Raw genomic sequence first — 22,026 nt, 5'->3', positions numbered from 1 at the left:
CACAAAGAAAGGCCACAGAGGCAGGCAGTGATATTATCTTTGTCGTCTTTTATTTTGTCCTCGACGCAAACAAGTCTGCATATCTAGGCCACACATCCGACGTAATTGTTGTTTATCGGAGTCTTGGACTGATCTGAGATCTGACAGCTTTAGAAAGGAATGTGTTTGGCTTGGAGGGAAATGCAGACCAACAAGCTGTGTCAACATTCTGTCTGTTCCCTCGAATCTCTCCCTCTCTGCCTGCATCTCAATTCATTTCTGTGTCGCTACCGGGCTCTGCCTCTCCAGCACTGCCACCTGGCTCATCTCCTCTTTCCCCCATCTCTTATATCCTCCGCCCCGCCACCACTTTCTCTCTTCACCGTCATTTACATCCTCTCTCTTCTACCCAGCCTGCACGCACCCTCCCCGCCTCCATTTCCACCCCCACTACAGTCTTCCTCAGCCCGAGCCCAGGCAGGCAGGCAGGCAGGCAGGCAGGCTTCCCGGCTGGGGGCCCAGATGGTGCTCAGGCAAGTCAGCCAGCTCTGGGTCTCTGAGCCTGCAGGACGGCAGGACGGCCCTTCTGTGGCCGATATGGCCAAGGCCGGTCCTGGCACCTGTCTGTGACTATGGACCAGCAGGGGGAAGGCAAGGCTGGCACTCAGAGAGAACCGTGCCAGTACACAGCAGACTGGGGGACTAACTGCGGAGGGACTCACTAACACACTGACATGTGACTGAGCTGCAGTTCTACTGATGACCACCAGACGGCGTAAAGAGAATGAAACAGAAGACAGGCTGCCCTTGCTGGTGCTCAGACCTTTCACTATCATGTCCACTGCATACATCTCAGTTCAGATCATTATATCTTATTATCAAGATTATACTTGGCATTTTAGTTCAGTTTTTGTAACAGACTTGAGAATTAAAGGAATACTTCATCCTCCAAATGACCATTTACCCATGTTACTTTCAGTTTGTGAAGAAAACTGTTTTTCTCACTTGTCTCAGGTGATCAAAGAATCCAAAGACAAAGTCCGCCTTTAACAACAGCAAAACTACATCAAAACATCTCTTAAAAAACTCTCACACAGCTTGTGCCGTATAATCCAAGTCCCATTTATCTACTCATATGCTCAGATCTTCCCAAACAGACAACTGTTTCCGACAGGGAGCTGAACTAAAATTGAAAAGCCCCGTTTCCACCGAGTAGTCTGGTACAGCACTGTTCAATTTGGTACGTCCAAATTGAACCGTTTTAGACGTGTCCAGCGTCTAAAATTAAAATCATGGAACACACATCTATTCACTCTGTTTTATGGTAGAAGTTCGACAAATGTGGGCAAATAAAATTATCTGCACAATAGATAATTCTATCAGGCTGAACGTTATTTTCTTGTAATTTGGGTGAACTGATCCTTTAAACATAAACACTAACTGTTTTCCACTGGTTTGGCCTCATGAAGCAATCCTCCCATGTGGAAAACAATAGGCACCGATCACAGAGATGACAACAGAATGACTGGTTTCTGCGGCACACCAACATAAGTGAATTAAATCTAGCGGCACCCACCCGACTCTGCAGAGTGGGGGCTGTGTGTCTTGGAGAAGGGAGCGGAGCCTGAGCCTCCTTTGCGCGGGTCCTCCTGCTCGCTCGAGCGCCGTCTCCAATAGTTGAGCTCCTCGCGATCCGACTCCTGGCATCGCCTGAGCACGCTCACTGACCTCCGTGTCTTCTCTACCATGTCGACAATGCAGTTCAACACCTAGAGGAGGAAGATTATTATATTAATTTGAAGCCCGTATGTTTGGGGGTTATTATCTTTAGCAGCAAAACATGGATTCCTCGTGTGAATGTGTGACGTCCAGATGTGCTATAGATTGCTTTCATACTGTGTTAAAAGTTAAAAACTCTTTGGTGTAGGATGCCAGGAAGACAAATTACATTTGACATTCTTTCTATATCACAAGCCATTAGCAGTGGTGGTGCCTGTCTGCAGACTTACATGGTCCAGATGCCTCCATTCATCAGCCCACTCTCTGTCTGTCAGTCTGTGGTCCACCGGCTCCTCGCGGTAGCCCCCGTTAGTGCCTGATTAAAACACACAAGACAGACCACAGGCCGATGTGATTAACGTTCTTTTTAATATGAGAGAAGCCACAAGTGACAGTGAGTGAGTGAAAGGTGTATATACGTCTGCGTCTGTAGCCAATCTTGGCAAAAAAAACTTTAAATTTTGAGCTACAGTAGCGTCATTACCTCACCACAAGATAAACTGAGAATATTTCCCCACATAACAGAAGAGAAATGACTTAAAAGTCAAAGGCCGCACTTTTTTTTACACCAGAATCAAGAGTGACAGCGATGAGGTGAAGTAAACGGGCAGCAAAAAATAAGAAAAGATGTGAGATAGATCGGGAGATTGTGAGCGAGAAAGGTGGGGTGAAAGAGAAAAGGAGATGGCTGTGATGCAAAACAGACTTCCAGCACCCAGAGCCTGCACACATCTGGAAGTCAGCTGTCAACCGCACACTCACACACAGACACACACAGACACACAGACACACACACACACACACACACACACACACACACACACACACACACACACACTCCCCAAACGTCTCCCTTAGCACCTCCCCTCCTGGAGCTCACGGCATTCCAGTAGGGAGACACTCAGGCTGAGTGGAGTGGCTCCACTTCTAAACACAACCAGCCGGTCTGACACTCACTGTGGACCATTACAACCATGAACACACACGCACACACGCACGCACATGCACACTAATTTAGTTAACTATCTGATTCCAGTTGAGTCATTGCACAACACTATGACTTAAGCAATATTTAATTGTACATTTAACTGCAATAATTGTTTGCACACACAAGCTTGTGCTCATGCACGGCCCCGAAATGTCTTGATACATGTCCATACACAGAGACACACACTGACTACAAAGACAGCACAAACTGCTATCTCTTAAAACTGAGTAACAAACAGCCAACAAGAGGCCACATGCACACTGGGCCTGCTGAAAAGAATAATGATTCCCTCATGCGCACACACACACTCGCTAGCCTTCCCCTCGACCTCTTCTCCACTCCTGGTTCTCATCAGCGTTCATCAGTTCAAAGCCACGAGTGCGTGGACTGATGTGTTTATGTGTGTGTGTGCCTGTGAGTTAAGTGGCGGCAGGCGGGCGGGAGGCTGTCAGACAAGGGACTAAGGCCTTATAAACACAGCACCTCTACCATGAACATATCAAGGTGTGTTTCTCTACATGTGTGTGTGTATGTGTGTGTGCCTGTGTCTGTGAGCTACTGCTGTTTCCACTGCTTGCTGACAAGCCCCAAATGGAGGGTAGATATACACCAGAGGAGATCCGACCCTCCCTGCCTGGACAGTACGGCTCTGTTTATACACACATGTGGAGTCCAGAGATATATGCGGGGACGGCTACACAAACACACAGACCACCCGTTATCGCTCATAGAATGCATGTGTGTTCATGCAAGTGTGTTAAAATCTAGATTAATCACCCACTTGGGTTCACTCTGCTGTAAAGAACCAGATCTAGGTTAAATTTTTTTGGTGTTAAAGTGATTTGCAGGAATATTCTGCCACAGAATGAGGTTTGTTTTTGGACAGAGCTTTCCCACAACTGAGACTGAACCTCTCTTTAGGAATAAATAAAATGTCAGTGCTCATTAACTTTAAATCCTGAGAAGACATGACTGAGAAACCTGGCCAACAAAATAACTTAATAAGCATCACATACCAGGGAGTCTGGGCCTGTCTTTGAGCTCGCGGATCTCCAGCATGCGTTGGCTGTGCTCACGGTGTAGGATGTGCGGTGCTGCGATGTCATCCAGCGCGTAGTGCTGCAAGGGCGGAGGGGTCGGGTGAAGCTGGGCGCTGAGGGGCAGCGGGTGGGCGGGGCTGTGTCGGGGAGCTGGGCTGATGGTGCAAATTCGTTTCGCGGCGGGCTCCATGGCTGCAGGTGGACGTTCGTGGAAACCGTTCTCTTTAGCTCTGAAGGAGAGAGGGCAGTGGGCGGTTAAAACAAATAAGAAAAATAAAAACGAGCAGAAGGATGAAGGCTGCATGTGTCCACTAACTTTTATCTAACCTGCTGGGGCTGTGTCTCTTGGTAACAGTTTCAGGAGGCTCCATCAGCAGCTCAGAGGAGTCTGGAGAAGACGCCATGGTGGTGCTCAGCAGGAGATGCTCATGCTGGGACAGGTACTGGGCTGGGGTCTGCTTGGCTGCCCTCGCACAGTGGAGGAGCTCCCTTTGCAGGAGGGGAAGGTTTGCCTGACAAGAAATAAACAAACTGGTGAGGTTTCATTCTAATCTACAGAGGAATCTTAAGTCTGAGAGGAGGAAGATAAAGAAATCTTCCTAAGAAATCTTTGATTTAGCGATGTTGTGCCACCTTAAATGTCAGCTGGCCCAGGGCCCCCAAGAGTCTACGATCGCCACTGGCCGTTTGCCAGTCACGTATTCAGTCACACATCAGTCATACCCAAGCCGCAACCTCCAGGGCTGCAAAATGAAGGCAACTACAAAGTGCCAAAAACTGCAGTTCCTCAAATGGCCACTGGAGGCTGGCTCCAGGGGCGAGTCAATGTCCATAGACCCCCATCTTAAATGCCAAACTTTACAGCAGAATGAAACATTGCATTACATTTAATTTAGGCTTACAGGTATGCATATTTAAGGGCGGGTCTGCCTGACTAACCATCTATGAGACAGATCCACCCTCTCGTCCAAATCACTTCTGGCTACAAAAAAACCCAATATGGTGACGGCCGAAATGCCGAATTAAAGACTTCAAAGCAGTAGTCCACAAGCCAATGGGTCATGTCAAGGTAGCTGAGTTCATTATTTTATACAGTCCATGCTCAATCAGAGATCAGCAGAAAAAGAGAAGCACCAATGTGAATCAAGCATACCCAAACTGTCCAAGACAGACCACCAGCACTGTTCGAGAGCTGAGAGACACAATGTACTTATGCATCCTGGGGAAGACGCCGTAGTGGGAGTTAGGGGGTTTAAAGAAGGGGGGCACTGACTCCTTGAGGTCTGGCTGTAAAGCTCAATTTGGGTCTGGGTGTTGTTTTGTGGCTGCCTCCATGGTGGCTGTGGCTCAAACAAAAAACAAAAAAACATCGTGGCAAAGATATGCCTGATGATACAGAGGCTTTTAAACTTCGAAGCATTTCATAAGAAACGATACACAGGCTCCACTTCTCCCCTCATTCCCTACCTTCTCTCTCTTGACTTTTTTTAAAAATATTTATCTGTGACTGTCTCCGTCCTATCTTTCCATCTCGCTTTTGTTCCCTGCGTTTCCCTAATTAGGAACAGACTCTGGTGTGTTTGCAATTACACTGCTTCCTCACTCCCTCATTCTTCCTCTTCTTGGGCAACCGACTAAATAACCATGCCGTTCTCATTTTGTGACTCTGACCTCCTCCTTTCACGTAGCACTTTCAGCCATTATCTAGCAGATTCTATAAATGCAGGCTCCTTCCTCCTTTAATCTTTTCTTCTCTGTCTGTGCTAGCTAACACATGCAGCAACTTTCCTTATCCATGTACTGTCGTCACAAAGATGCTGATACCTCCGCTTTATGGTCTGCTCTGTCCCTGTGCTTTCTTTTGCCTCTTTCTCCCATGCTCCTCTGCCTCCCTTCTTTCCCTGGGGCCCCAGCTAGCGGACACATGTGCTGTGTGTCAGTTGAGCAGAGGGCTCTCTGGGGTTCAGCGGGGCGGATGCTAGATTGGCGGCGCCTTGGCAGCTGAATGCTCTTTTAACGGGACAGCGGCTCCATATGGCACACTGAAGCCCATAAAAAGGGAAGGGAACACTTTATAGGCATGTTTCACACTTCCGAGTTCCCACTTTTCCCTCTCTCCTCCTCACCCACCTCACTCTCTTTTCCACTTCCTCACCCCTGTGACTTGGTCCCATCTGTCTCTTTCTCCCCCACTCTCTCTTGTTTTTTAAGACAGACTCCTCTCAAGGAGTTGGAATTAAGTTGCGGGGGACCCCACCCCCTCATAATAAATTAGCAAAAGGAGGGGAACAGAGGTTTCTTGTCTCGGCGCTCTCCGGCAGACAGATGGAGGGGCTCCAAAGGTGAGTAAGAGGTAAGTGTGGAAAAAGAGCAGATTTCGACTGCTTGAAGTTGCAGCGGTACAACCGACTGAAGATTTATGGGCTGCTTTACCGAGGGGAGCTCCTAAAAAGTATACTCTTGCAGACTCCCCTGGTTACAAAGGGGCTTGAGAGGCTGTTTAACACACACACTCATCTGTTGCTTGTCAAGTCAACACGCAAATGTTGATAGTTACTTTGAACTCCGGAGAAGCCGTTTATTCAATTAGAAAACCTACACAGATCTTTATTTATAGACTACTGCATTGTATCCTGGAGACGCCGTAATAAAGTGTAATGACTCTGTTACTTTTCCATCATGACTCACAAGCGCTGATGCGATTGCCCAAAGATTATATAGATCATACTGAATGAAGGTGATGTTGGTGTCAAGCACCTTCTCTTTATCACTTTAATAAGGCGGCACTGGTTGACAACCACTGTCGAGAGACGTGAGGGCCACAGTGTTCTGAAACCAGAGTGTGTGAGGTTTAAGACTTAAACTGAGAGGGGGAAGAAAAACACTGGTGCCGAGAAAAAAGGAAGTAGTCCAACGGAATAATGCAAAGCAAATATGGGAATGTGGAGGGGAGGTTGAAGATGTGTTTACCTTAAGGAAAGGAATGACAAAGGGCCGTAAGGGGAAGTTGGTGGCCTCCTGAAGCCGTGAGTGGAACTCCTCAATGGTAACCGTCGAATTCTAAGGAGGCAGGTAAATAAAGTTTAGAAACTAGTCAGTCTATGTCATTAAGAGAAGATGAAAAAGCCATTTCTACACAAAATAATCAAAATTACCACGAGGGCCAGAACCAGGCTTCGGACGCTGTCTCCAATCTCAGGAGAGATGTCGTTGCCAAACTGCTGCAGCGTGGTCAGGAAACGTTTGAGCTTGCTCAGCTGGCGAGCCCCACAGGTGGCCGGCAGCTGCTGGTTAGCCAGCGATGAGGAAGAGGAAGAGGATGGTCCGTTGCTGTAACGCTGCGGTGGAGATGGCACTGCATTCAGGGTTGGTGGGGAATGATGATTCCCATTAGTCACTGGGGAGGAAAGGTGAGATGAGGAGGGGAGATTAAGATGATTCCTCATAAGAATGGACACATGATTTAAACCTACTTATGAGACTAATACCTATCATACGCTATAAGACTTTTTCAGGACTTAAGTCTGACACCCTCTCACATCTCAAGACGTTTTTAGTCACATGCTATAAGATGTTGCAAAGACCTAGGTTCTTGCAGGGTCACTATTTGCAAGACTCTAAACTAGATTATTTCCAGTCCTGTCCTATTTCCAGTCCTCATGTTGGCAAATCTTATGCCAAAGTCCTTTTAAAAAAATGTCAGTTTAACAATTCCTTATGTGTCTGCAAAAACAAATAACTCCAGAAAACGAGATAAAAGGCCTCATATGTGGACACTTCTACCGTCAATTTGGCATCAATATAATCCAGAAATCTAAACTGTATTTGGATCAAACTTTACATGTTGGATTTTGTAGCCTCAACTCACTACCAGCTTTTATTGATTAGATTTCTCACTACCATGAGCACTAGTTGGTGTTCAGATGCACACTGAATCCACAACTCCACCTGTTTTTCCTCTTTTTCCACAGAACAAGAGAACGAGAAGAGAGAAGACGAGACTTGTTTTTGATTTGCATGAGCCAAGACTAAACATACAATAATATTAAATATGTTTGATTCTATGGGAATGGCAAGATGCACAAGAGACTGACTTGAGACAACTCGGACTAAGTTTTTATAACCACCTTGCACCTTATTATTAAGATCCTGGGAGCATACACCATCTGAGGTAAACATCATGATTTTATTCTGACATTGGAAATTTGTCTGCCAGAGTTATTTGGTCTGAGGCCGGCATGAGGATATCATTTGCAAAAGAGAATGACTCTTACATGCTGTGGTGGAAAAGGAGGCCGGGCGAGGGCCGCTGGGGTTGACAGAGGGCAGGGGTGGCATGGTGGAGCTGGCACTGCTGCTGGGGGCTGATCTGGAATGAGTCTTAGCATCCACAGGAGAACCGGGCATGGCAGGGCTCTTCTTCTCTCTACTGTCTGCAGAGGGAGAAAAGAGGACAGAGAGTTCAGCTGTGGGTCATAAACCAGAACAGTTTTAAAAATGTTGTCTTGTTCTCTACGCTAAAGCAACAGGACACATAAAAATGTACAAAATAGGTTTAAGAAGACCATTTGATCGAAAGATACAAAAAGAAATAAAGGATTTTAACTCACATGACACATAAACAAGCCACTAAAAAGACCAGTTTTGCTTTCCTAATCAATGCAGGAGCTTCAACTCTGTGGCCACAAAAGAAAAAGAAATGCCAACCCCCCAACCCACTTCACATCACACAACACATACTGCCAGAGCATCAACCACCCTGCCTCCCCCCCATCAAAGAGCCAGATGTCTAAAGTTTATCCCCTTACTCCCAACCATTCAGATCAATAACAGAAGAAATGCTGAAGAAGCCTATTGTGTTGGGAGAAGAATGCCCCCTCATTGAGCGCCCCAGAAAATGGGGGTGGGGGGAGGGGGGGGGGGGGGCGGAGTGAGAAAGGGACGGGGTTATTTCACGCTTTACTAACAAGATCGGCAAAGCTTTTGAATGTTAAACGCAACTTCTCAATATGCTATTGCCACTGAATGAGACCACCAGATAAGGGGCATGGGGAAAGTGAAATGGGGGGTGTGGCGGCCGGGAGATGCGGGATCAGAAGCCGTCTTTGTCTCCTGGAGATCCATGAAGGCCGGGGTCCCGTCTCCATTTAGAGTGGATCAGACTTTTCTAACTGCTTCAAGAATGGACGATTAATAGACAAGCATGGTCTCGAGGGTCATGGGTCAGCAGAGAGCAGCTTTTTAAATGTGGTTTCATGGTTTTAGGGCTTTGGCTTCAATGGCGCCCTTTATATCTTTTTCACAGCTATGAACTCTGCATGGCCTTGAGCCGCAGGGTCCCAGTTTATAAAGGCTTAAGTTGGAAGATTTAAGCCGTCAGCAGGTAACTCGTGAGAACTCAAAAGGAGGAATTACACCCATTGAATGAATAAAGAGTGCTTTAGATTTTGTGAGTGTGCAAAAATATGTAAACACGTACAGAAATCAATGCATTAAGAATTCAGAGGAAATAAATTACAAAAGTATGTGTATATAGAAGCACACGCACTTACAAGAAACTCTGTCAACAAACTCTCAGCCCCGCTTGCCTTCAAGAGTCGATCTTTCTGCACACTTTCTCAATCTGCCCCATGCAACTCATCTGTCATGTCTGCAATTCATTATACAGCTTCGACTGTTCTTCCTTCTGTTTTGCAGTCCTCTTCACGCTCTCTCCTTCCCTCTCGTTCTTTCTCAGCCCTGTGGCTTGCCTGCCATCGCTCCACCTGTTCACCAACATAGGGGGCAGGAAGGAGGGATCTATGCAGACATTTGGACCGTCGTGCCCACCACACACGCGGTCTGCCAGCGCACCGCAGGAAGCAGCCTGCAGCACGCACACGCACCGGTTCCAAAGCTCCGCACACTCCATCCGTATGGCCAGGAAATTAGACTGACATCTCAATAACAGAATCAACGGGGCATATGGCCTTTAGTGTCAAGACTGTTACCATGTAAACAACTTCATATATACACAAGAGCCCCGGCGTTCAGCTCGTGCTTTTCAACAGCGTCGCATAGAAATGTATTCACAAGGCGACATGTTGACACATCATCAACAGTTCTCCCCTGGCAGTGAACAGTAGCTCTGTGTCCAAATGACTGTCATCCTTGTGAAGCTTCTTGCAGGCCTATTGTGTGTGACTGACAGGTCCGACATGAGTCCGCGGAACATAAACACGCTCAACGGATACAAACATATCGCGCATATGTCTTGTTGTGCATCCAATTTCAGCACGGAACTGAGAAATTAGGCTACAGCTGCGTCCGTGCCGTCTTAAGATGTGGCACTGTCTGTGGTTAGCCGTGCCAGAGGTAATGGCCAAAACAGGCGACATCAGGTGTGTGTGCATGTCGCGCTGACAGCCCATAGAGGATTGCCTCTGCTTGTCAATTAGACAGCGCACATAGCTGGATGACTTCATCTGGCTTGCGAGCACCTGAGTCCATCGGATCTAGTCACAGGGCCGTCAGGGGAGGCAGCTGTTACAGCAGCCACAAAACACACACACACACACACACACACACACACACACACACACACACACACACACACACACACATAGTGTATAAAGTGGTCTGATGTTAACTCAGGTGAATGTAGGCTTAGAGGAGGATGTGGGGTGTTTGTCTGGTCTAAATACCACCTGTCGTCTTTCCTCTAATGGAACAAAGACAAGGTACACAAAGCTCCTCACTACACATCAAGAGGATTTCATGGAAATGCCACGATGCATAGGCAACACTTTGAAGCAGAGGAGATAACACTGTGAGCAGACCAATGCATACTGAATATAAAGCTAATACCAGACAGCTTCAGCTTTTCAATTTATAAAACAATTACAGATTCTGCTCACCTCTCCATGCTGTCTTCTCTCATCATCTCTCAAACAGATAATAAAAAAGTTAATCTCGTGTGTTACCCGAGCTTACTTATTTGCTCTCTACTACAGTTGTTACTGCAGCGATGGAAAAGTAATCTGTGGAGTGCATCTGTGGTGATGGCTGTCGTTGCTAGCCAGGTGTTTCTTGTTTGTTCAGCTTCAGGTGACGCTCGTCTGCATTAAAACATTCAATCGGCTTTAATTGCCTCTGCCTCTGCAGGTGATGGTTTAAAATGAGGTTCAGGAGGAGAAAGAGACAGAGACAGAACAAGGCTTTCCCCATAAGGCCACTACTGTGACTGAAGCCAATCCATTAAATAATGAAATCGGAAACGACAAGACAGATAAAGTGCCAGGAACATTCATTTACCTCCTTACATGAAGTGAGGAGCGATAACCGACTTTGAGTCAGTGCAAAGAAATTAATCTTGATGTGACGTATAAATAAATGTGTTCAGTGTTAGGGTTTATTAAGCTTGTGGTTTTACTCTGAGGTTAAAACTCTCTGGCGGCTGTGAGTCACGGTGCATGTATTTGTGCGAATGCGTGCTGTAGGACTGTGTGTACTGGCGACGTGCTGCTATCTCAGTCCTGTCAGTGTAGATGAGGTGAGAGAAGATGTAACACAGGCCTCACTAATTTATCAAAGAGCAAAAAGACAATGGAGCACATGTGCAATGCTACAAGTATGCAGGCCCAGAAGATATGCTGACACCCACAGGCACACAAAGCTAACTGAATCAAACCTTACAACACTTTGTTTAAATGAATACAGCTGAATGTTTTCTTAAAAGAAGTTAGCCTCGCTTAGGACAAACACTGGAGCAAGGGGAGGAAACCAAGCTAGCTCACTAACCTAGCTTCATAACAATACTTTACAACAACTCCAAAATGGTCATAAATACATTTATTGTGTGTTGACTTAGCTTAGACGAAAGCTTTCTGACCAACAATGGGCTATGAACGCAGCAACTTAGAAGTAACTAATGTCCTCACTGTCCGAACGCTGAACAAAACGTGGTTATTTGGTAGGTAGCTTGATAGCTAACAAGATAACGCATGTAAATAAGAGAAAACGTTAGCAGCTGCAGGTTATTTTTCCTCTTTTTGAGAGGGTTAGCTTCATCACACGATTCTACTCTTTGTGCCAAGCTAGGCGAAACATGTACTGGACCATGAGTGCACAGAAATTAATCTTAAAAGGACTCTATGCATATTCAGAGCGTATGAGTTGCCTAGACATGGTTCTCAACATGGAGTTTACTGGGCTCGTGGCTAGCTAGCAGCTAACATCGCTAACTATTTACAGCGCTGAAGGGTAACAGTGCTGACAAAATTAACCGTGTTAACCTGGGGGAGCTACATGCCATCTACAGCATATGAGTTGTCTGAACATGGTTCTCACAGAGAACCGCGGAGGTGGTTTAGCCAACAAGCAGCTGATGGTGCTAACTCCATAGACAGTGTAAAACAACAGCAACATCGATGACAGAGCTAACGGTGTTAACTCAGGGGGAACTGGAGGGTGGGCGCTATGCTTCCATAATGATGCCATCTCCAGCATATGACTTGTCTGGACATGGTTCTCAACATGGACATGGCTTAACCAACTGGCAACTAACGGTGCTAACTCCATAAACAGTTCTAAACAATGGCAACAGTGCTTACAAATCAAACGGTGTTAACCAGGTGTGAACTAAATGGTAGGTGCTCCAGCATCTCCAGCATATGATTTGTCTGGTCATGATTCTCAACAAGAGAGCTAACGGTGTCAACGGTGGCCATATTAATTTAAGCTCTTACTACTGAATGAGCACAGTGCAAATGTGTCGGCAGTGATGAGCTAGCTATGGGGATACACACATGCACTAACATGCACACACGGTCGCACCAGTTTACCACAACAAACCAAAGAGATGCTTAAAATACAACTCACACAGGGGTAGTGTGACTTCATTCTCTGCTCAGGACGCCATTACTCCATTATATGTTCACTATATAGCCTGTTTAATTTGCTGCTAAGTTAATGTTTTGAATGTCCTAACTTTCAATAAAACAGCAAGCATCAACATATATTGTGTTATATACTTTTAAAGTACAAAAACAAGATCCTGAATAGGCTACCATCAACCTCGCACTCTCACCATTCAAAGTAAAAAAAAAAAAAGCCTGGTTTTTAACAACTAACAGAGCCTCCACCTCATCACCAAGGAAAACAACTTAACCAAAACAGAGAGCAGACCAACAGCAATAGATCTGAAAATGAACTTAGGGGAATAATATTAAAATACACACCAGACTAAACAGAAAAATTGGTGAGACACACAGGGAGTAGAAAAAAGTGGTGAAGTGAAAAAGATAACAAAAATTTGAGGAACTGACTCAAAGCTCGGGGCAAAGAAGGGACAAGCTAACAGCTCCCTCAGCACCCATGCAACTGATGATCACTTCCCCTCCTCCTCCTCCTCCTCCTCCTCCTCCTCCTCCTCCTGTACCATATGGATCTAATCGGCCAAGAGCTGGCCAGCTGGGACCTCCAACAGTCACCTGTGAGGGAGGGGGGGGGGGGTGCAGGAGAGACTGCTGGAGCCTCCTCTGCTAAGCCAAAGCAGCCCCTCCTCCACGCGCGCACGCACACACACACACACACACACACACACACACACACACACACACACACATTTCTGCCTTCCCTCCAAGGAGTGGAGGAGGACGTGGAGGGGAGGGGTGGGGAGGCACGAGGCGGCTGAATGCGAGCGAGTGGACTTAAATGCCGGGGAGACAAAGGCTGCACCTGGTCCCCGTCCGTCCACGCACACCACCACAATACAGCACACATCTGTTCCTCTATCCTGCACTCCCTCCTGACCTCCACCCACACAAACACAAACACACACACACACACTGCAAAGACAAGGGCTCATGCACCAACACTCACACAACCCCATCCACTTATGAAACAGATAATTCGACAGCGCATGGTCTCTCTCAGTGTCAGGTTGTCGTTATAGCCTCATAGTTAAGCGGCAGGTTCAAGGACTTAAGTATTTTAGAGGCTTTTCGGTGCGTGCGTGGTGTCAAATGTCTGGAAATCAGGAGACACGTGTCCTCGCTGCTTTTTTCAATCAACTTAATTTATACTATTGCTCTCCTGGGACCGGCACAGCCTCATCTGTTGCCACGACCCTGTTGCGGCCACCAGATACTTACAATATACTGGTTTACAATATGACAAGCAATGTTTATATACAGGTCATTTTTTAACATATCCATGCCTGCATTATTTTCAAATTTAATTCTGTTTTAAATCCCTACTGAAGACAAATTTTGGCTGCTGCAGTAACACTTTTAATGACCACGAAAGTGCATTAAACAAACATTGACTTTAACAGAAAATGAGGCTGTAAATAAGAGGCACCATAGGTGGAGAAGGAGGGATGAACGTAGGGCAAGAAGGATGGGAGGGAGGGAATAACAAGGATAGAAAATACTGTTTTCATTTGGTTTCATCAGAAAGACAAGCCTGGTTGTCAGACTCGGAGCCAGGCTGTTTTTCTTGGCTCTCATTACCACCTTCCAGCCCCGTAGACTACATATTTGGACAAAACCCAGTATCAACACTCTACTCCTCACTCTGCTACGGGAGGGGAGAGACGGGGAGGTGGCAAGGTTGACAGCGAAGGGGGGAGAGTGAGAGAAAGATGTATACATAGAAAGGGAGAGGAAGGAGAGACAACTCTGGAGGATGAGATATCAGGAAAAAAAAGAAATGTATAGGTGAAGGAGGGGACAGTGCGACTTTCATGCACACACATGTGAAGAGGCACGCAGATGTGTTCCTGACGGGAACTCGTCACGTTTTAATGTGACAGCGAGAGAAGCCCTCGCATGACTTTGTCACTCAGTGAGATAATTACAATAACACCACTGTAATCCAGAATGCCACATAGTGAAAAAAGGGACGTGGGGATGGAAATGTACTTAGTGGCAGAGCGAGAGAGAAAACGAAAAGAGGGGGACGAAGGCAAGGCAGACAGACGTCGTCCATAAAACCTAAGAATGAGCAGTAAAAGAGGCGCAGTGATGTGATGCTGGAAGCAGAGGAGGGAGAGGAGGTTTGGCAAAGGCCGGACAGCGAGAGCGGACAGCGTCCACGTGTACATGAGGTCAGACTGCAGGGAGAATGTACTGGATGGGAAGTTACTGGCTTTAAGGGCCACTTACCACTGACTCTGAGAAGGAGCAAGATTGCATCCCAGATGTCTTCCTTTTTGGAAGTGTCTTCATAAAGTCTGTTTGTTTTATTAAACAGCGAAAGTGTTTTTAAAACTCAATGATGAGTCTCTCTGCAATGTCATCTGCCATTTTGAATGCGATGCCCTGTAAAGTCAGACAGATTTTGATTGGCTTTTACTGTTTCTATCGTTCACAAAACCATTCTCAAGCGATCCCACCGATATCGCTCTACCCTGTTGTTGGTGTTATAGTTTTGGTGTGTACTCCATCATGCGCTCAACTTCAAAAAACGATTTTACATAGCTATTATTATCATTCTTTGTGTGGATGCCAGACACCACAGTCGAAGAAAATGCATCTTAGCCCGTTTCATTGCTGCTGCGATGTCAGAGTCATAAACTTCTTCAAAGCCTATCACCGTATCAGCAAGGGCAACTGAAAATTATCTGCGTCTTTGATGAAGAACTCTAACCTTAACATAAACCTACAGGAGTGGTTCCGAAGTGGCCACAGGGTCCAGATTTCTCCTCAGTCATTAGTTCAAGGTCCACACCTTAAATATATTTGGCGTCATACTAGTTTGCTGTCTCTGTTAAGTAGATGTCCCTTATTCACTCATTCTACAGCAGGAAAAGGCACTTCAAAATAAAAGCCATGTGCCCGAAATTCACTGTACCTCAAAATAAAGTGTGTTTTTTACAAACCTGACATGTTCCCCGAGATACTTCATTCAGAATGGACTTGATACCCACTTTTAAACCGTGACCAACCAGTTGAGAACATTAGTGTTGTAACATTATCAAAGACTCCTATGGCGCTTTGTTGAAATGAAAGCACCTTCCAGCTCTCAACTCTATCATGGTTATTACTACTTCTAGATCCTTGCTATGTCCTAGAATAAAATTTTGAGCAGGCAAGAAGGCCAGTGTGTAGAGTAAATGTAGAAAATATAGTTGTATGTATTTGACAGAAGCCCTGCATTTCAAGGTGCCAATGTCGGGCCGTTATTCCGCCTCGCCGCTCTGTATAAAAGATATGATCCTGGAATGGGAGGACAGCACTGTTTGGCCTCTAAGCCAGCAGCAGTGGTAGTAACAGCGTCAAATTGATGTTTGTGTGAAAGGGACAGCTGGCGGGATGGGACAAGAGTGGTGTTTTGATGACATGTTACGTGTGCGACCCACTGCTGGGAGATTTGAAAAGCAGGTAGTAGCAGTTAACAGCTAGCTCAAAGAAAATTAGTTCCAGGAGCTCCTTATCTTCCAAGCAGAGGGCCAGATCAGCTGCCATGTAACAGGGACAGTAAATGATTTCTTACTCACAGGTTGTGTCACTGTTTTTGCTTAGAAAATGCATGTTATATATCCCACCTCTTTTGCTTCCGGGCAGCATTATACCTTCCTTGTTTGGTTGTGTATAATAAAGCAAATCTGCTGTAATGAAGGGTCTTTGTCGTGGTCCTGTTGTGGGATAACAAAGGTTATGGACTCACACACTTAACTGTTGCTGCATTCAGCCTCTGCCACAGGCTCCACCGTCACTGGGTCCTATGGATGTGTGTTATTCACAGTGGCACAAACTTAAAACACAGACGCAAGCCTGTGTCACACACAGCTGAGCCACGAGGGATACAGCTGGAGGTGCATGTTCGTCATCGTGTGTGTGTGTGTGTGTGTGTGTGTGTGTGTGTGTGTGTGTGTGTGTGTGTGTTGGCCCCATTAACCAGGTGTTGGGTTTGTCATCAGCTTAGTGGAGAGAGGGCAGCTATCCCTGAAGCAACACACAAACACACCTGTGAAATAGCCAGCCTGAGGCACGTGTACACACCCCCCCCCCCCCCCCCCCCCCCCCACATAAATAACAGCTATGACATAACAGACAATTCAAATCTGTCAGTCATGACCTCCAAACACAAAAGCCGTGACTCACACACACATGCAGACTCTCACACCAGCTCGCCTTCTCTGAGGGCCAGTAGATTATCTGCCTATCTGGTTACAACCCTTCTCACCTCTCCGTAACTAATTGGTTAGCCTGCCCATCAATCATCGAGAGCCTGGCGAGTCTTTAAACTCAAGACGGCAAACATTCAGGAAGAATGACAGCTTTAAAATGAAGCTGTTCTTTTTTCACTGTTTATTCTCATGGTGAAACAAAATTATTGATGTCAGAACAGACTTATAGAGCTCCCCTGACACACAGCGAAGATGTATATCATCATGTGTGTCTGGAGGTTAAAGATTGCGTGGCTCCTATAGATCATAAACCAGGACAGTCAACTTTACCTGCAGCTAGGCAAAATACTGTTTTTCCTCGGTGCTGTACTTCGGTAGAGGTACGTACGCAGATGCACGCTCGGAACTAGTAAGTTACGGTAGTCCATAAAACAAAATACGAGCTCTAGACATGAGAAAACAAAGCATGCATTAAGAACGGCCTGTTTCAGACCAGGTGTCAGAGGCCTCAACAGCCAAACGGCCTGGGCTCGGGTCCAACCAGATGTTGCTATCACCACGGGCCATGCTGAAGACATTTACACGGTCTCTTTTGACCCAGACTGAGAGCGATGACTCAGTGAGCTTTGTTTTTTAGGATTATATCAAGACCTTTAATTTTACATTTTTGGCATTTCACTGACGTTAATCCAGAGAGGACATGTGGGGTGAAGGTCAGAGCTTCTTGACGGGAAACATGACGGTTAATGGATGTACACAAGTTAGGGCTGATAGGATATGCTTATCTCCAGATTTGATCACGATACTTGGGTGGTGATTCTACAAGTGTTGCAACTCGATGTTAAGATTTATTGCCATTTTTGCTTGCTTTTATGACACTTGACCATGGGAAAATGTTGAACCATTCATGAATATATCATGAGTCATATTTCCAAAAACAATGCACATCACATGCCAGTCATTTTTTTGAGTCTGTGGTCAACACAAGCTGAGGGGACTTTTTGTTATCCAACATACCTCACTTTTAAGTTTTGAAGCTTTTATGTGCCTTAAAAAGGCAGCTGCTAACAAGCGGCTAAATAAGACTGCAGTATCTCATCACAACGAACACGACTTCACAACATCACTGAACAAAACTTGCAAGTACCATAATCTTTTGTTTGCTGCAGAGTTTATTTTCTGGAATAATCCCAAATCCAATGGAAATATTTGTTTTTTGACAAAGAAACCAGGGTGGCGCTAACTTCTGCGTAGGCCAACAAAAAAATATATATATCAATGTTAAGCACATTAAGTAAAATGGATTGTTTGTTCTGATAATACTATCACAACTGCAATGCTAACTGACCCCAGCATATTAATGGTAATTCCCATTATATCGGCATAAAGCTAACAAACTAAGCGCTAGTTTTATATAAAATCTGTTCAGGAATTGTTAAAAATAAGAGTCATGATATTCAAGTGAACTGGTTTTTTTCCCCAACCGCAACACAAGTTGTTTCGAAAAATCAGTGTCAAGTTGCAAAAAAAACCCCAGCATTTTGTTGTACGCAACTTCATACCGTAAAACTTCGATTAGTAGCCCGGGATGTCTGAATGAATTAGCGTCTTCCCTGGTACTCATGGTTTCAGTAAAATTAACTGAACGATTGAGTTGTGGAGAATTTCACCGAGCCAACCATGTGTAGCCAAAGTTAAAACATTTATCTTTGTAAATACGATCTAAACAGCTAATTAACGTTAGCTCAAGTGGGTAGCCAACAACATGTTTTATACATCCGAAGAACTTCTATAAAAATGAACTGCTTGGCAACCAGACCAGGCCACTATTCGAGACAGGCCTTTGTTTGTCAAAATGTGTAGCCACACCATTCTAGTAAAAGGGACTGGGTGCTTAACTGGGACTAAGCTTTTATCTGAAGTTTTACAGTATCTTACACGTTAGATTAAAGAGAACAACGTTCATATTTCTTTGGTCAGGCTTTCAAAAAACATGTCGTCAGTCCAACATATTGTGAAGCTCACTATAAGCCAGTCACATCACTGAGAACATGAGCGCAGCTTAAGAAAAACTTAAAACAATCCAACTTACTGTATTGTAGTAAAACAAAGACAGTATCCCTTCCCCATGCACACATGGACTATGGAGACGACTAATCTGTCACCCTCAGGTGTTGGGGATGCAGTGAATCAAAGCTGAGCAGTATGGTCCATAGAGTACATAAACAGAGCTGTGTGTAAGCTTAGCCCAGCTGTATAAAAGACTAGAGCTCAACAACCGCTGAGAGAGACAGATAAGTAAAACAAAGAGGCCAGCTGTGCTCAAAACAATGAGGAGAATGAGACAGAGATAGCTGGGGAGGATGAGTGTGTGTTTGTGAACGAGTGGGCTGAGGCGTGTTTTGATGAGCGTTATTGTGTGTGTGCGTGTTGTATGAGTTTGAGCACACGTGTTTAAGAACGCAGTGTCTTTTTTAGTATATGTACATATACAATTCATCCTCATGGTGAAGAAGGATTAAACCATTGTTTTAACATGAAACTGTTGACTACAAAGTTTCAACGTCTGTGTTTCTTTAAGTTTTTAATTTCAGCCGAGCAAATCAGTTTGTCTTTCTTTTGTTTGTGAAAATACTCACATTTTCGTGCACACTTTCTCAGAAGAAGAAAGAGGGAAAATAATGACTATGACAGACAATTCATGGAGAGAGGCTGCACCACCCATTTCTTTTCCACCCACACACCTAACAACACAGGCACATACAATTTTCTTTTGCTCTTGCACGTCCTCTCGAGTATCAGCTCCTGCCTTTTGGGTTTTGCGTTGGAAAAATAACACTGTATTTCCAGGAAAGTTACACATGTTTAAACGCATCCTGTTTTTCACAGAGGCTCACAAAACCTCAGTGTTCCTCCTGCATATCTGTGCCTCCTTGGTTAAATATTGGAAAGTTTGGCCTGAAGGCATCCTTACCTAATACGTGTGATATTAGGAGGCAAATGAGTCTGTGTAATGTCAAAGAGTAGCTAGTGTTGCTCAACACATTCAGAACCTTTGACAAGACTCTGTACAGACTCTAAGCTACATCTCACCACTCTAACCAACCCCAGAGTGTTTTAAAGCATTGGTTCCCAACTGCCAACTATGTAAAAAACGCACTGTAAGTGACTAACGGACAGCTACTTGATAGAGACGGCAAACTAGCTTGACGACATTGCCGAACTCAAGTATGACACTGAATGTATCAAACTGTGGAGATATTGAAGAAATGATTTAAGAGAAATCTGGACCCAGTGGGTGAACCTTTTGGGAACCACTGATTTAAAGCCAATAAGCTCGGGCCAACTCAGTATATGCTACCAATAATTCAACAAGGTGTCCAGTGAAGAAAGTTTAACTAACTACCAAGATAAAGACGGATGTTTTTCTCTGGAATTGGCGGACTAAACAAGAGCTAAAAGGCTACCAGATACTGAACTTGTACAATTGGTAGCAACAAGAGTAACTCCAACGGGACACTCATATTGATCTATATCTGTTAGTCGAGGGCCCAATCTGACAGTCAACCAAGGGTACATTTCGGGCAATCAGTGAGTGTCTGTCACCCTACTTTTGCTGGTGTTACCCACACCGTTGGTATTCGTCTGCCCTTGTCGGCTTTTTTCCAGCCTTATTGGTATGTTTAATCAATGTCAGAGCCGGTGGAGCCCAACCGTGAGTGAAATTACTCTGACAAACAAAAGTGAGGAATTGTACGACTAAATTCAAGAAGGTGTGAGATCGAAACTACCTTGATATATTGGATAAGATTGTTTTTTAGCTACTGACTTCTAGCACATGGTAGATATCCTTTGTCTCTCACAACAAAAAACAAATACAGACCGCCACGGCCTGCTGGTATGGAGTTATTTTGAATAATGCACATGCTAGTTGACTGTCGGCTGCCGTCTTTGTGGTGAATTCAAGTGTAACTTTTTGACTAAAACACAGGCAATGTGAGGCGATGCAACTGACGCCCTGCATCGTCACTAGTTCTTTGATGTTGGTTTAGTGTGTGTGGGCCTTAACATGTTAGCAGCTGTGATTTTGTGAGATTGTTTTACACTTATTGTGTTCAAAAAATGGTTCACACAGCTTTCAGCGCTCCATTTAAACTTTATTTTTCCCATAGATTTTGAAAATATGGAACCCCTCAGTACTATTTTACCACTATCAGTTTTATGTGATGTATTATTCTTGTATTTACGCAGGCAATTAATGTCAATTCAGAACTTCAGACCTTAAATAGATTTGTCTGGGGAATTCAAGTGAGGTCATTATAGAGCCTTTTAAGCATGTGCCGATACCCTTCCCTCCCAGACCACACCAGTCCAGTAAAAAGAGTTCTTGTCTTGGGTCACTGAACGGGTCTCTCAGGCTAGCAAGGGGTCAACAGACCTCTAACTCATGCACTTAGCACAAGGAGAGGGGCTCCCATACAATGTCACTGAGGTCACAATAGGAGAGATGAGGGGGTGGCGAAGCACAGGTGGCTGGATGCTCGCTGACACAGATACGCGTCTGCAAACCCACAGCGCTTTACACTGTCAGGAGATGTTTCCCGGTGATGAAACCATCTTTCAATTCACCACTTGGAGTGACTGAGCTGTTTCTGTTGAGTAAATGATCTAACCCTTTCATGTCCGCACACAAACACACAAGCGGGCGCACGCATTCAAACACACAACCTCTCATTGAACCCCTGGGGCCAGATATCACAGTCCTCGCCACTGGAACTAATAGAGCACTTCCTGCATCAAACTCTTGAAGCAGCTGCTCTATTCTGTGTGAGTGTGCATGTGTGCATGTGTTGAAAAAAGTGGGGGGTATAGTGTGGATGAATTCTTCAGATAATAGCACGTTGAGCAAGTGTCACGGTGGTCTGTTTCCCCGTTTATTACTACACTTTCAGTAGATAAGCTCACAGCTGGAAAGGAAGGTCAGAGAGAAGGGCAGAGAGTTACAGAAAGCAACCTTGTACTTGAGCAGACACTGTGTCTACAAGACACCTGGTACACACACACACACACACACACACACACTCGCTTCTTTGGACTCGGCCTTATCAAGCATACGATCAAAAACT

General features: G+C 45.2%; 1 protein-coding gene across 2 annotated transcripts in view; it reads right to left on the bottom strand.

The window, feature by feature from the left end:
* The window catches only part of cbfa2t2 (CBFA2/RUNX1 partner transcriptional co-repressor 2), a 51,653-nt gene that overhangs the window by 3,430 nt on the left and 26,197 nt on the right, over positions 1-22,026 (bottom strand). For both annotated transcript variants that reach the window (XM_033627611.2, XM_033627613.2), the window contains exons 2-8: positions 8,061-8,219; positions 6,942-7,183; positions 6,757-6,846; positions 4,114-4,298; positions 3,763-4,016; positions 1,989-2,074; positions 1,556-1,748 (exon numbers count right to left, since the gene is read on the bottom strand). In XM_033627611.2, coding sequence (XP_033483502.1) covers positions 1,556-1,748; positions 1,989-2,074; positions 3,763-4,016; positions 4,114-4,298; positions 6,757-6,846; positions 6,942-7,183; positions 8,061-8,219 — 1,209 coding nt within the window. The remainder of the gene's footprint in view (positions 1-1,555; positions 1,749-1,988; positions 2,075-3,762; positions 4,017-4,113; positions 4,299-6,756; positions 6,847-6,941; positions 7,184-8,060; positions 8,220-22,026) is intronic.

The sequence above is a fragment of the Epinephelus lanceolatus genome, chromosome 1, assembly GCF_041903045.1.
Source record: "Epinephelus lanceolatus isolate andai-2023 chromosome 1, ASM4190304v1, whole genome shotgun sequence".
Lineage (NCBI taxonomy): Eukaryota > Metazoa > Chordata > Actinopteri > Perciformes > Serranidae > Epinephelus > Epinephelus lanceolatus.
Note: the sequence above shows the minus strand (reverse complement) of the source record. Positions and strands in the feature narration are given on the sequence as shown.